This window comes from Sabethes cyaneus, chromosome 1 (genome assembly GCF_943734655.1).
Source record: "Sabethes cyaneus chromosome 1, idSabCyanKW18_F2, whole genome shotgun sequence".
Lineage (NCBI taxonomy): Eukaryota > Metazoa > Arthropoda > Insecta > Diptera > Culicidae > Sabethes > Sabethes cyaneus.
In genome coordinates this window covers 43,083,367-43,099,500 of record NC_071353.1, presented here as the reverse complement: position 1 = coordinate 43,099,500, position 16,134 = coordinate 43,083,367, and the positions used below count along the sequence as shown (strand labels likewise).

The 16,134-nt window shown below is 38.8% G+C and overlaps 1 protein-coding gene across 6 annotated transcripts in view; it reads left to right on the top strand.

Annotated features, from left to right (window-relative positions):
• Nucleotides 1-15,126, top strand: part of LOC128745401 (uncharacterized) — a 91,487-nt gene extending 76,361 nt beyond the window's left edge. For 5 of the 6 annotated variants that reach the window (XM_053842473.1, XM_053842470.1, XM_053842471.1 and 2 more), the window contains 7 exons: nt 8,095-8,322; nt 8,387-8,593; nt 8,660-8,870; nt 8,939-9,071; nt 9,875-10,081; nt 10,151-10,437; nt 10,790-15,126. In XM_053842473.1, coding sequence (XP_053698448.1) covers nt 8,095-8,322; nt 8,387-8,593; nt 8,660-8,870; nt 8,939-9,071; nt 9,875-10,081; nt 10,151-10,437; nt 10,790-12,656 — 3,140 coding nt within the window. In that variant the 3' untranslated portion in view covers nt 12,657-15,126. The remainder of the gene's footprint in view (nt 1-8,094; nt 8,323-8,386; nt 8,594-8,659; nt 8,871-8,938; nt 9,072-9,874; nt 10,082-10,150; nt 10,438-10,789) is intronic. The other variant, XM_053842474.1, reaches the window with a different exon arrangement.
• Nucleotides 15,127-16,134: the final 1,008 nt, after the last annotated feature.

The window sequence follows — 16,134 nt, the reverse complement described above, 5'->3', positions numbered from 1 at the left end:
GCACTCGTCATTTGAAAACTCCAAGCACTCGCAGATCATCGCATTCGAGCATTGCAGATCGAGCATTGTCTATGTTTCATGCCCGTAGAAGACAACCTGTCTAATAAACGTCTTATACAGAGTGCACTTTGGACGGGGACTTAGTCTGCTCTACCGCAAATCAATTGCTTGAGAAGCCCACAGTAAGCACGACCTCCGCTGATAAACGTCTCCGAATCTCACGGCTGGTATCATTGTCCGCTGTTACCAGTAAGCCAAGATAGACAAATTCGTCGACTACCTCAAACTCATCGCCGTGGATCATCATACTACTGCCCAAGCGGCGTCGGTCGGCCTCGGTTCCGCTGGCCAGCATGTACTTTGTGTTAGACGTATTTACCTTTAGCCCAAACTTTTCTGCTTCGCGCTTTAGTCTGGTGTACTGTTCAGCCACCGCCGCAGAGGTTCTGCCAATAATATCCATGTCAAAGCAGACGAATTGACTAGATTTGTTGAAGATCCTGCCCCGCGTGTTGATATTCGCTCGGTTAATAACACCTTGTAGCGCTATGTTGAACAGCAGACATGAGAGACCATCACTTTGACGAAGCCCTCTGTGTGATTCAAATGAACTTTACAATCCACCCGAAATCCGAGCACAGCACTGTGTACCATCCATCGTAGATTTAATCAGTTTGATGAGCTTCCTGGGGAAGCTGTTCTCGTCCATGATTTTCCATAGCTCTTTCCGGTCGATGGTATCATATGCGGCTTTGAAGTCAACAAACAGGATCTACCGCAGTGTAAATATTTGATCCGTTGTAGACCGAAGTCGGCGGAAGTTAAAGTAGCGAAAAACTATATTTTTATTAAAATTAATAGTCACACTGTACTAGAGAAACGCCGAAACAGCCATCTTTGAGCTAAACAAGCAACGAGAATTGCCAACATCTCAACCAAAACTCATGTTTACTGTTTTTCTGAATTTGTTAAGAGAGTAGTAATGAAATATGTGCTGAAATCAACTAAAGCGCCATTAACAAAAAACTTGGCAATGTAGGCAATATTTAAGAATTAACTGAAAATCAAAATAAACAAAACTGCAGCGTAAAGCTCAAAGCAACCAGAATGCACACAAAACTGCAATATTTTACTCTTTGGCAAGTACTGGGAGTTTCTAGAGCAGCGTTGCTAAATCATTGAGCATTCACGTATTTCTGTTACTCTAAGGATTTCTAACTACCTAAAAGTGATGTTGCAAAGCTGATTTTAAAGAAAAATAAGTAATCTAGATAATGGTACAGTAAAAGAAAACTACTTAAATTTAAATCACATGAGTCATAAAGTCACTGCCAACTACTAATACAAGCTTAGTGATTGTATTAGGCACTGAAAAAGAAATTAAATGCCCTACAATTAGTATAGTTAAGATTTATTGTCCACGTTTTGCAATGTAAATATTGCACTTTATAAAGCCACCAGCAGATGTGGACACTTGCCTTGCCAGGATATTTACTGAGTCAACAGAAGTGAGAAAAGTTGTGACCTATAGTGAGGAATAAAACTGTGCTGTGCATTAGTTGTGTACTGCAGTCTATTTGTTTCGCCTTCGCCATGCCATTTCGTGTAAATTATTTACGATAAATAAAGGAATGCAATCCAGATTGTTGTCACGAGCGTAACAATATGAACATTGCGAATGTATACTGTAAATTAATTTACGATTTGTCTGTTTGTCATGTAGAATTAAATGTTGAATAAGTAACGCATTATAAGGGTGATGAAGTCTGTATGGAAAAGGATATAAATTTCACAAATATACAAAAACCGAAGCATACAACTTAATGCATTCGGCAAGACACAGATGCATAAATCGCAAATTTAGGGTTTGAAATTTTTTCTTCCGAACCATTGTGGCAATTAACTTTAACAAAACTAAATAGTAATAGTAGTACTAATAGTAAAAGGTACTCATTAAAGGTTTTTAGTAAGCAGTTTTTTTTTAATTCGTACACGTTGCTAGCGTTAGGGTGGATGGGCCAGTAATAGTGGCTGTACCAGTAATATTGGTAGAAAACTGTTTGTCATTATTTTCGGTTGTCTTGGAATTATCTAGAAATACTTCTACAATTTAAATGACTTCGAACACTTATAATAACAGTGACTTTTTAATGATTTAGGTAAGGAACGAGTTAAGCAGTGTTCACAAATCACTTAACCATAGATTTAAGTCACACAAATACGATCTACTGGGTTTCCGATAAGAAATATGATGAATTAAAAATTGTTGTCCAAAAACGTACATTTTTCAGCTGCTAAAGGCAATCGTCACCTCGCAACTAACCAATCCATCACATTTTTCAGCACTGATTACAACCACTCTAAAACTCAAGCACTCAATTGTCACATACCATATTATTCACTACCTGTTTTTCTATTATCTAAGGCTTTGTTACTAGCCGAAAGTTTTATTATTTTATAACAAAACTGAAAATAAATTCTGAATTGACGGAGCCTGTTCAGCAGTAGCAGCAACTGCAGCGTAACTCATGAACTATCGTGTTGCTAAGGCACTGTCTAGGTTTTGGAAATAGGAATTATAGGTTTGAAATTAACTGAAACCTCCTACGGTGAAAACGTGGTTCAATACTTTCAAGAGTATGTTAATAATTAATTTTTCTTTATTAAAAACAACAGAAAAGTCACCTTTTTCAATAATTTTCGAAGATTTTCTCAGTGATTGATGGAGCAACGATGTGTTTCAACGTTATTTGCTTTGACAACACTGTTCTGTAGTCGGACCGTGTGCACTGCTATGTTTGCCTCTTTTGTTCTCCCATCATCCTTATGAACAGCGAGTGAGACGTCAAACTCGCAGTTTCCCATAAGAACACTAGAGAATAAAAGAGACGACGAATATCGTTTTCCGAATGGCACGGTGAGTGTATGCCCCGATAAACAATTTAGAAAAATGGCATTTTACGCATCTACCGACCAAAAATATCAAATCTATTAATGCAGATGCAGATTAGTAGGTCGCGGATAGGAACGCGAACTTACTGAATAGGGGAAAAGTTCGAGGGATTTTTTATGGGGGCGTTAAAAATTTAGAAAAGCACCTTGAGGGTGAAAATATGTTCGATCTGATCAAAATTAGTTCCATCGCTCCAGCTTTTAAAGCGAAAAATCAAAAGTTTAGCTCAACAATAGTGTCTTCCAATGGCAACAGCTTGAAGAACTAAAGGTAGCAAGAAGATTGGTATGCTGACATCCCCCACTTAGTCAACCCATCGTACAGTGGGCAGAATCAACCGAAAAAACGGAACTTTTTGTTGCCGCTGTAAGGGGTAAAAAGTAACTTTTCTTATGTAAAAAATCACGAGAAATCGATTGATGACGGTCTCAACGCGCGGAAATGACGGTAAGTTTTAAAAGAATCATCTACAAACTCTCTAATTTTTGATTCTGTGGTTAGAAAAGAAGAAAAATGTTAGGAAAAAGGTAAATGAACAATTTTATTTCAATGCGTCATAATCTACAAGTGTGTAGTTTCTGTACTACAGGTAAAATGCCAATTTGATACTTTTACCAGTAATTTTCAAAAAGGCATGCCTGTTGGGAAGGTTGAAAAAGTCAGAAGATCGAACGACAATCAAGTTTTTCACAAAAATGTCATGTAAAAGAGTGTTTTGCTTTGTTTTACCCTACAACTTTTACAGAAATCTGAGAATGTATTGATAGGAAAAGGAGCAAATCTGCAAGTGCTTCGATTTCGTTTAAATTTGGTGTGTTTGTTCCTAGTTGAAAAATTTTAGATCCATATTTTTTTATTGGACGCTTAGGGCGCCGCTTACTGAGTTAGGGTGGCTTTAAAATAATGATTCTGTATGATTCTTTCAAAAGTGTTAAAAATAGAAGCAGGGATGGTTCGATCACTTTGACTCAATTTTGATTCATTTGACAATACCGTCTCAGCCGAGCAAAATTTGACAAATTGATGTATGGGACATTTGTAGATAGTAACTAGATCTACAATTTTGCTAAATAAAGTGTTGCTGTAACTTTTGTAGTTACGGCGCTACAATGCTAGTACCTCTTTAGTAACTAAATGAACGTTCATTTAGTTACTAATGAGGTACTAGCATTGTAGCACCGTAACTATGAAAGATACAGCAACACTTTATACTGCAAAATTGTAGATTTAGCTGTTATCTACAAATGTCCCATACATCAATTTGTCAAATTTTGCTCGGTTAGGACGCTACTGTCAAATGAATCAAAATTGAGTCAAAGTGATCGAACCATCCCTGAATAGAAGTGAATGAGGCTAAATGGGCTACCTTCAAAACAGCGGCAACAAAAAGTTCCGTTTTTTCGGTCGATTTTGCCCACTGTGCATCGCTTGTAATAAGGTAAAAAAATCAGTGACCCGCTTAGACTGCTTAAAACCGGTTCTTTACCCTAGTTTGAGGAACGAAACTCAAGCTTTATTACTAGAACAACTTTATCTCACGCCGAGGGCCCGGGTTTAAATTCCAACCCTACAGAAGTCACGAATGACACAAGCTGTTAGAGTGACTATAATCTATCAGCATCTTTGGCTCGAGCAGCACGTTCCTCACAATCATGTGGAAGATTTGTGCCTTAATCTAACTGACTATACTGTCTATAATCTAACTATAATCTAACAAAGAAAAACTTTAGTGTCCCTGTTTCAGTAATAGTGTAAACGCCCGATCAAAAGTTTTGCGACCAGATTTGTGTGAATTTTCTGAAACCAATTCGAAGTGTTTAGCAGTCTAATACGTCTTAATCACATGAATAAGAAAATGAAGAATGCACTCATAGATAAACTATTTCGAAGTTAGAAACTGAAATTCCACCATTACTGGAACATCTTCCACTATTACAGACACATTTACTCTATTATTGGAGCAAGGCACGTTGCTAAATTAGCTAAATTAAAAAACTATAGTTATTTATTTATTTATTTACTATTTGATGGGGCTTTCAAACGTTGGTTGGTTCGCCCCAAAAAAAAACAATAGTTGTATAATCATACATACACAAATGATAGCTTAAATACGCGGAACAAATATCATTTGGTGCAGTTGCTTACCGCACTGGTGCTTATACCCACTATGACAAAACAGGTCCAAATCAAAAAAACTTGTTAAAGAAATCTTGCTATATTTTTAATATAGTCGAATGTATGCTACACGAAATAACATTAGTTGAAAAACTACAAGGTATATAGCCCTAAGGGTTGTACGAAAGGGTGACGTAGGACTATATCAGATCATTAGATCAATGACTAATGTAAACTGCATTTCTGGCAGATGTATGTTTATAAGTATCTGTGAGTGCCATTGTTTAAGGGCATGTTTAAAAGAGAAGAGTGAAATATTCAGATTCAAATCTTCATTGAATGGCAATGGTGGCTTTGGAAATACGTGGACGGAGGTTCATAAGTACAACGCCTACAACCATTGAGACATAGAGATTTCTTTTAAAAACCACTTGTTTGCATCATAAAGGTTGAAATAGTAATGAATGACCAGCCCACAGATTATTGTATTAAATATGATTATACGTAGCCTGACATGTTTACAAATAATATTAAAGCCAAAGCACATTCATCGCAAACTTTGCATTGCTATTCATCGATAAAAGTACTGATTCGGTTCGAAACACCCTCATAGGTGATTTCGAAACGTCAAATCCTTTGGCAATTCATTTCTAGCAGAGAATTATTTTATGAGAGTGAGAGAAAAGCGAATTGAAACTCGTACTTTTTCACCAATGCCAAAAACGAATAGCTTTCTTTTTGATTCATCGCGATGAGTGGTGTATTTGTATGGGAGCACCCCCCCCCCCCCCCCCCCCCCCCCCCAGAAGAAGGGAGGGGTCTCAGTTCACCTTAGAAAAAATTCTTGCCCTCTGAAACTTCCACATGCTAAATTTGGTTCCATACTCTTGATTAGTTTAAGAGTTATGAAGAAATTTGTATTTCATTTGTATGGGAGCCCCCCTCTTAGATGGGAAAGGGGTCTCAGTACACCATAGCAAAAATTATTGCCTTCTAAAACCCCCACATGCCAAATTTGGTTCCATTTGCATCGAGTTTTGAGGGAATTTGGGTTTCATTTGTATGGGAGCCCCCCCCCCCCCCCGAAAAATTAGTCTCTCACTTCCATAAAATTGCTGATAATTTTATCTATTCAACGACATATGAATTGTTCAGTTTCGTTTAGTAGTTTAGTAGTTAGGCCATTGCAAATAATTTCAAAAGTTTTTGTCACCCCCCCTTGGAAATTGGCTTGAAAAATCGAGGGGCAAAAAAATAATTTTTAGGATATGAGTTAATTTTTTTTTCATAAAATCAATAGTCTGTGGGTTCTACAGCCTGAAAAACTCGAAAAATGAGTGTACGAGATGAGTTAATGCCTCTAGCACGAAACAGAAATGAAAATTCGAACAACGGAATTTCCGAAAATCGGCCGGAAAATTTTTCTTTTTGTCGTTTTTCGTAGTATTTTGCTTGGAAAATAATAACGTTTATATTAAAAGCAAGAATAAATTTGGTTTTCATGTTTAAACTTTAAGTAAAAATACCTCAAATCAATTTTTTTTGCTCGATTAAAAAAATCTCTTTGTTTTTTTTTCGCCCCCCCCCCCCCTTCAGTGGCCCAACACCGGAAGGACAAAAACTTTATAAAATATTTGTAATGGCCTTATTACCATTTGAAATCTATCATTCATACGTTACACTTCTATTTTCGTTTTCACAAATTGCTACCCAGTCCCAGTATAGTGAACAAAGACGTAGTCCTACGTCAAAACTTGAAATATATTTACAATTTATGGAGGGTAAACAATAAAAAATAGAAAGCTTTTTTAATTTAAACAATATCGACCGTGTGCCGTACACTGAAATTATGTTGAATATAATGGATCGAATTTGTATCCGAATCAAATTTAAATCAATAAGATATTCAGGACCTACATGAATCTTTAAACAAATGTAACCTATAATTACCATATACATATACCTGTACAAAACATGCTCGTCGCTAAATCGATAGCTTAAAAATAGATTAAAAGACGAAAACAAAAGAGCTACATAAATAGAACCTCGACTAAAAGTCCACAACCCAGCTTGGAATGAATGAAAAATGTATAAGTCGCCGCTCTCCGTTGTTGGACTGGAAATTCTTTGCGACAACAGACTACCGGTTCTTATCGCTGCTTGTTCCATTGTTTCTAGATTAACCCACCAATGACGACGGTGACGTGAGGGTTTCATCCCGCTTCCTACCTGTGGGCAGGAGGTTTTCTGCTTTCCAGCTGTCATTTACCGAACCCCCCTTTTGCAGCAAAGGGTTAATATCCTGTGGAATACACCAGACCGGAAAGCATAATTCAAACTTGGTGGATGCTATTCGCTGCTGATACGTAGAGCCACTAACTTCGTTGTTTATCTGTTTTTGGTTTTGCCAATCTTCCCTACGGGAAACTGAATTGCTATTTTCGTACCATTCCGTAATTAAAAATATGTTGATCGAGCTTTAATGTTATTTCATTACTGTGTCTGCAAAATCTGCCCCGTTTTTAGTTAAATATTTCTGGGCCTGCAAATAGAAACAATTAAAAAAAAAATCCCCTTTAAAAGTGTACCGATTTAAAAAATATTCGTATCTGTAGAAATGCGACAGCTTTTGTAATTCAAACTTCAATCAAAATCTAGAATTGTACAAGATCGCAATTTAATACATACTACTCTTCGATTTCTATTCACGCCAGCTCTAAATTACATGGTGGTCAATATTCAAAGTTGTGGTAATTATCTTCGTTTTCCTAGCTGTTTCATTAGCGTTACAACCTGTAGTGATTTGGTTTGCCACTTATCCTTGTGCGATGCAGTGATTTTTCAGCACCAACACTAGCTTGCTTTATTCGTGATTAGAAGACAGCCGGCATTTTCTAGGGCTGCAGCGTTCTTACACTGCACCTGCAAGGTGTGCTGTCGGGAGGCTTGTAGAACGAGACTGAAAAATCGTTGTTCGAAAATTGGCACTTACCGGTTTCTTTTTCTTTTTTTCGTTTCTGTTCTAGCAGGAAGTGGGGGACCATCGGTTACGAGCTGTACCGGTAGTGATGTCGACAAGCAGGTCGGACTTTGGGAGCGTCGGGTCAAAGGTCTTCGAAGGATGATACTGGGCTGGGATCAAACTAAGCCGCCCGATTTACCCAATCGGATAGAAATCGATGTAACCGGGTGCAGCTCAGTTAGTCTGAGGCTGTATGAACCACTTGAAGGTGCCATATCAACCAAGTTCAAAGGTAAGAGTGTGTTCGATGAAAGTGAATTGATTCCAATGGAGAAAATCTGTTTTTTTCGCAACAGTGCAATGGTCATCCCGCTCGGACTTCAGTAACATAGTCGGTGAGCGAGAAGTCAACGAATGGACCAGCTTCCACGGCTGTATGGGTGCGGTGTGCAATCTGAACGAACTGATACAGGGTCGACGGTATTTCTTTCGTGCGTCTGCTGGGAACATCAAAGGCTGGGGCTCTTACAAACTGTCCACGCCAAACTGCGTCGTTCCATCCAGTGAGTTGAGCCGCCTCACAACAATGATTGATTTTCCATTATAAACGTTTTTCGATCCGTTCACAGGCTGGCGAGACCTGGGGTGTCGCGAGAACCGTTTTGCCGGGAAGCAACGTAACTTGGATGATCTGTTCAATGCGGTCCGGCTAGCTCGACCAGATGATGCTTCCGAAATTGCCCTAGATACAGTGATTCCGGCAAAACGACCCATCAAAAAGAAAACCACAATCAAGCAGCTTTTTTCGGCAGCGTCCAAGTTTCAGAAAAATATGAAGAGGTATTTAATTTGTTGTTATTTTCCGCTCATCTGCTTACTAACTCACTGACATTATTATGGTGACACAGGGGTATCTACCTGGCCTGCGTTCTGTACCACGAAGACAAACTGCTTCTCACCAACGAAGACTTCGTACCGGTGATAGAGATCGATGAAACGTTCACTAGCAACCTGCACACCGATTTCTATTGGATGATGAAGGTAAGTTTATTGGCGAAATGTCGAATATTTAGCACAAAAGCATGATTCTCAACATGGCCGCATCACGGCGCTTGAGCGTTGCTTAGATTGTTGAGTATAAAATCGTACAAATGTGAAACCCCCTCAGTATAAAGCCCTACAAATATTAGTTACTCCGCAATATGCATAACAGCGGGTGTTAGTGAGCAAGCGGAATATGTAGCACGATATTTTAAAAGAATTGAATTTCCTCTATGTATCATGTCAATTCGTTCGTGGTAGAGATGTTATCTTTAAAAGTTAAACAAAACCCAATGCGAGTATAAAAACTGTTAATTTCATTTCCAGGCTTTGATTTTTTATGTAAAACAATTTCTTAAAGCTATATTGTTGTAATCGTAAGATTTTCGAATGTCGTAATTTAAATAAAACTAAGCAAATGAAATGTATGTAAATGCAGTTTTCTTGACAGACATTTTTACTTTCCGGATCGTAAGATTCGGGCTCAACTAGTTGGGTAATAATTCAACTTTCTTCAACATTCAACTTCTGATAAAGTGATTATCGGAATTAATTCGATGTCTTTTTTAATACTTCCAATGAAATATGTTTTATTCAGTAAAGCTGATTAAAATACTCTTGCTCAGGAAAAGCTGTCTCACAGTTGAATCATGTCTTAAGCCATTAAGAAAATAAGAAAAAAAAAGTTCAAGAATATTTTTCCAACATGCTGAACCATAACTATTTCCCACAGTAAAAATATTTCATCGGCAAAAAAGTACGCTATACCTACCATGATATTTTCTCCTCATTGTTTGAAACAGGTTGCCTGCACGTGGGACGACGTGAAGCTACTACGGATGGACATGGAACGTAACGCTTCCTCTGCAATTCACTTTCGAACGAAGCTGCTGTCGGCTGCCTGCCAGATGCAAGCCGCCCTTTCCATTACGGACCTAGGTCAATTATACTACAAACCGCTACGAGACGTGCACGGCACCGTGGTGCTATCCTGTGTTAATTGCATAAAGGTATTGCACCGTAGAGTTGCTTATTGTATGAACAGAGATTTCACTGCAGCAAACGTTTTCTCTTTGCAGAGTCCCAAAAGTATATCAGTACTGAACTCACGTTGGATTCCACTAAATAAAATCCACAAGAAGCTCGCCGTCTCGAGTGAGGACAGCAGCATCAACGAGTTGCTAATGAACTCGATTCAAGACCAGATCAACTATCATCAAGTGTCCAATATTCGGCTGCCGCGGGGCCTTTACATTGGTTATCTTAAGATGCAAAGCTCGGTGGAGGTAATCCAGGTGGTGGTTCCGGTGAAGGCCCCGAACGTACTACCGCACTGCAAGGTTCGCGATAATCCGCACGTATCAGCGTAAGTATATTGGGATGACATTCGAACAAGCCGAGTCTGAGTGGCTGGTTTATCGCCGCTGGCACAACATGGAGGTGGGATTTGTCAGACGGTTACTGTGTAAACCGCTTCCGAACAATTTATTCTTTCAAAGTAGGACGTGACTGATAATGCTGCCACGTCCTGGCTTTCTTAGCTGTTTATGGTTTTTATTTTTTTCATAATTTTGTTTCGCATCATATTCCGAACAAACGCATTTGTTAACCCCTGAAAACGATATAAAATAAGTTGCAGTACTTAAATAATTGCATTTGTGAAAATTTTCAATATTAGTCGATTCAAAGTTTCTAATAATTTAAACTTTTTTTTTCAGGGAGGAATGGGAACTCATCAAGCAGCACAAACAGTCCAGTTTGCTGGAATTTCGACCGAAAACCCAGGGCCCGACCGAAGTTCAGTTTCATTTTCTGGAAATATTAACCAAAGCCGTGCACAATCTGTTCCAGTACATGGACATTTCGATAGACGTTGCAGTCGCTCATCGGCTGTACGACGTCGAAGTGATTGAATTGAATCACGATGTGAGTTTTCTAATTGTTTGCCCACCGGCAGAGAGTAGCTGTGCAGTGCCAGGCCAGAAAGACGTTCTACTTCAGCGGGGTGATTTGTTCTCGATGCCGATTCAGGCCTTCGAAATGATTCATCTGAAAACCTACCAGAGTAATATCGTACAGAAGTACTCACGGTTATCCTGCATCTTGGAGTTAGACACTATGATGGCGAACCATTTACATAGGGAAGCATTTAGTACGTTGGAGCTCCAAAAAGCGAAGGACCGTTTAGCTAAGTTACAGGATTTATCCACTGGGTTAAATACAATTTGGAAAGGCGTACGCTGGTTGATGGATGTGATAAGCTATGCAAGGGATCGGGCTAACATGCCAGAGTTAAATATGAAACAAATTTTGGATTACAAAAGCGCGTACTTCGGGAAAAAGGTATCCACAAACGTCGACAAAAAGGGTGGCAGTGAACCAAAACTATTGCAACCCCCTGGTTGTCCACCTGTATTCCACAAAAGTAGTCCAGGCCGAGGTTCATGGCCTGGACCTACGGCTGAGAACTCCCTAGGACAAAACGGCCTACTAGATGCCGAATATTCCAAATCCGAGCAGCTATTAAAGTACAACAGTCAACGCTTTTTAGATGTTAGTAACGTCAATTCACGAAAAAACAGCGCTGACTCTGCCTACTCAAACTCAGGCAACAGCTACTATTCAGTAACAGGAGTGGAACCGGAAAAAGAGTTCGTCGTCCCACGATTACCACCTTCTCGTTCGGAGGACACATTGAATATCGAAAAAAAGAAAACTTCCGAACAATCCACCAATAGCAACAAGAAACGGCCGCCAACCATGTATTCCAGTTATTCTGCAACTTCCAGTCCACTATTGAATGTCCGATCGCCTTTCACAGCCCCGATTGCCACCGCAACAAAACCCAACACCAACGAAGACATGGAAAATCAAAGCATTCAGCCATCACTGACCAAGGTAGTGAGCAAGAAACCTCGCGAACAGGCTCTCAAAACTCTCAATCAAATCGAGCCTGATTACGAACCGATCGTAACAACCTACTTAAAGCCTACGCTAACCGCGCTGCAAAACGAGGCGAAGGGCTATCAAACCGCACTTCATATAGCCGAAGAACCCGCGAAGCACCTCCAGCAACTTCCACCCGATGTTCTCGATCACCGAACGGTACCTGAGCCAACCATACCAGATTTGGCTCAATCTTCTCAACGGCGTCCAATTGCGCCTGGTGCATCAGAGTCGACCAGTGCCGAATCAGCAAAATCTTCAGAATCTGGAGGCACCGGTCCCGTGACCACAAGCATCGTTCAGGTCTACGCCGCCTACGAGACGGGACTGCCAAGTGGAACTTCACTAAAGTTACGAGTCACGCAGAAAACTTCCGCTAGGGAAGTGATCGATCTTGTGGTGAAACAGCTCAACATGGCGGTTGTACTGAAGGGTAAAGAAGGGCCCATCTACGCAGCTGATAAGTTGGAAAATTTCTGCCTTGTCGCAGTGATCGGTGCCAGAGAACGCTGTTTGCGAGACGACTTTCGTCCGCTTCAGCTGCAAAATCCGTGGAAAAAAGGGCGCCTATACGTTCGCCAGAAGCATGATCTGCTGGCGGCCATTGAACATTCCAACCGCGATACGGCCGAAATATAGTAATAATGTTAACGGGTACGCGCGCGTGTGTGCATGTTTGTGTATTTCAGTCTTCTGTAAACTAGTGACTATCTCTTTCTTAGTGCTACACATAGATATAGACTTAACCGAACAAAAATGAGACAACAATGAAAGACACCGATGTGATAGATTCTGTTTCGTAAGATAAAAGTAGTCTAGCGCAAATCTCTAGCTCTCTATATTTTAGAACAACCGTTATTGAATGATAGATGATTTTTAATTTTTTGGTAAAAACAATGACTATATTATGCTTTGGAAAAATTTAGCAGACCCCGATCTGTAGAAAAATACTTGTAATGCTGTAAGATAAATTCCGGACATCCGCATTTAGCAGCGAATTGATCAAGCAAAAATACCAAAAATTAACAAATTTGATCGAATTGTACATTAAAAGCTTTGCAGCATTATTAAAATCAGCTGATTCTCAGTTTAGCAGTAAGTTTGTTTTTAAATTTAGAAGAAATCTTTTTGCAATAGAAGAAAACTTGGCTTGTGTTCAAAATTAAATGTTTCGCGGTTTAAGTCGCTTTGCCGGGTTGCCAGTTCAAATTTATCAGCGTCCATTCCTATTTTATCATAATTTTTTAAGATATGAAATGTTGTACGCAAGTAGTAAATACAAAATTACTATTATTTTTCAAAGTTTAGATGCGAGGTAGAACTTAGCACGATTTTAGTAAGCTGACATGGAAAAAGTAGCCCAATAAATAGCATGAAACGTTTTCTATCAGTGTATCCTGACACTAGGTGTGTCGTGTGTAAGATTAAATAAAACTGAAACTGTTATACTTAATCTCATGTATTTTTGTCGTGACTGATGAATGAAGTCAGGCATTAACTACATTTTTATAACGGTGTTTTACAACAGATTTTAAAAAATAGTAGAAAGGTTAGAATATAGATATCGATGCGGTGTGATATTTTAAGCGATATTTTAGCTATCTTGCATGATCCACTTCAGACATCCCTACTACCATAGCATAAACATCAGGATCCTTGATCTTTCTGGCTCATTACTCTCGTAGTAAAGATCTTCAGTAACCAAGTGACACGCAACAGCCCCAGCAGCACGTATACAAAATGTGAAGGCATATAACTCTATCTACAGACCAATTGAAACAGCCATAGGATCCGACAGCGAAGAAGAAACAAACGTACACACTGGCCATAAAACGATGCATTACTTTTGTTTAACACCCTGTTGGACACCAGTCCATTTGTGTTATAAAACAAAATTTCATTTTCCTTATCCCAACCACCTCCGCCTCATCAACGCATGCAATGCAAAGCAAACACTTCACTGTCTATTTTCACATACTCAATTTGGCATGATCGCCAATGTGATATCTGATATTTTCACATATTTCCTTGCACAACTAATTAAAGCTACCTTATCGCTCGAAGGTGAAGCTCGAAGTTCTTTCTGATCCAATCAGATACTTCAATCAACCCTTCTTAATAAGCATGAATCGTGCATTAGGCACACTTATTTTGCTAGTACGTCATCTTCTGCGAGGTTGGAAGATACCCTGGTTTGATCAGAGTTTACTTCGAACCAACCAACTTCATATAATCTTCGTTATTTATAATTTTTCTACACTTTCGTGTTTACACTTTGATTAACTCCATATGCCCAAAGTTTCATTACTTTCTTCTGCCATTCTCCTCATCTGATGTGCACCACCGTTATAAAAATCACTGAAACTGTTGTTATTTATACGATAGAAATACAAAAAAAGGTCCTTTAGCAAAAATGACTGTTGTTAAAATAATTAGAAGAAAAAACTAATAAATTAAATTAGATTGCATATGCAAGCTATCTATACTCAGCATTAATACCGAAATGAAAACAAACAAGTAACATTTGCAAAAAGCTCCTATTACCGCCGGCAGTTCGCGATGAAACATTCATTTCAAATTGGTCACTTTTGTGGAAAATTAATAAACTGAACAAGAAACATGGCAGCGAAATTGATCTTGACGACTGTAGTTGGAGCCTTTAGTGTTATGTTGTCACACAAAATCAAACTCTCATATGATAAATAATGTAATGGAATCAAAAAATAATTTACATACGTCAGGGCTTATTACCACTGGTTTGAGACTCACAACGAGCTTATCCCGCCGCAAAGCGATAAAATTGATTCTATTCTATACTGAACACACTTTCCCCTACGAAAAAGAACATCTCGTACGTGTACGTGGATATTTCAGCTCACAATGCTGCTGCGGATAGCTCTTAAGTCTGATGAGCTACCGCGCGAGTTACGGAAAGGCGTAATTTTCTGGAAAACAAAATCATGTAAATAAATCGGTATTTTAACTAGTAATAACAAATAAAAACGATTTAAGAAAGGCCGCAGCTGGGACCTACATGGATATTACACACCAATCACGTAACCACAAGCAGAAATCCCAACAAAAATATGTAGATTTAAAATCTATAAGATTGCACAAAGATTCTCTAATACATGTTGAACTAAAATTATTATTCAAGTCTTTTAATTGATGCGAAGCAATTCGAATTCGTCCATCGTTTTGGCTATTTTATTCCACCAGGTCTTTATCTGATTGATGTCTTTGACAACTTTTCCCTTTGCATTGAGTCTCCTCTTCATGATTGCCCAGTATTTCTCAATAGAGCGGAGCTGGGGGCAATTGGGTGGGTTAAGCTCTTTCGGAGAAAAAAAAATCCTTTCTCTGCATACCATTCTTGAACGACTTTGGTGTAATGACAGCTTGCCAAATCTGACCAAGCTGGTTTTCAGAGACACTCCTTTTGATACAGTTCCGACGTCATTAGGCCCTATGAATAAAAGAGTTAGAGCAAATGCTCCTATACGATTTAAACGGGAAAAGCAAAATAAACTGTTTTATTGATTTGTAACGAAAACTTTCGTTTTTCTGCCTCAGCTGCAAATGCCCTGCCAAATCGTAAATTTTCGTGCAAACTTGTCGGCAAAAACAAATTTAAATTTGCTTGGAACATCCCCCCGAGCCGTTGCCAAGTAAAATTTTTGACCTGACAATTGCCCGAAGTCAGCCTTGACATAGGTTTCATCGTCCATCAGAAGACACCCGTCAAACTTAGTTAGCACCCGGTCGTATACCATGCTGCATCAATATCCGGACACTTAAGCAGGTCATATTTTTAATATGCTCCGTAAACAATATTTTCGCAACATTCTAGTAATTGCTTTGTACTATAATCAAATATAAAGCTTAAATTCGCAATAACACGTCAATTTTACAATGAAAACCCAATAAAAACATTAAAATAAGAGAAATAAACAGGCTTGTCTTGTTCATAAATCCGGACACCTGACATCTCAGTGAATCAATATCCGGACACTTTTGAATCATTTTCCGGACAGGCAAAACTTTTTCATATTTTGTCTAAGAATGTATGCCTATAAGTAAACAACCTGTCACTTGTAGTATTAAATAATCATCTCTC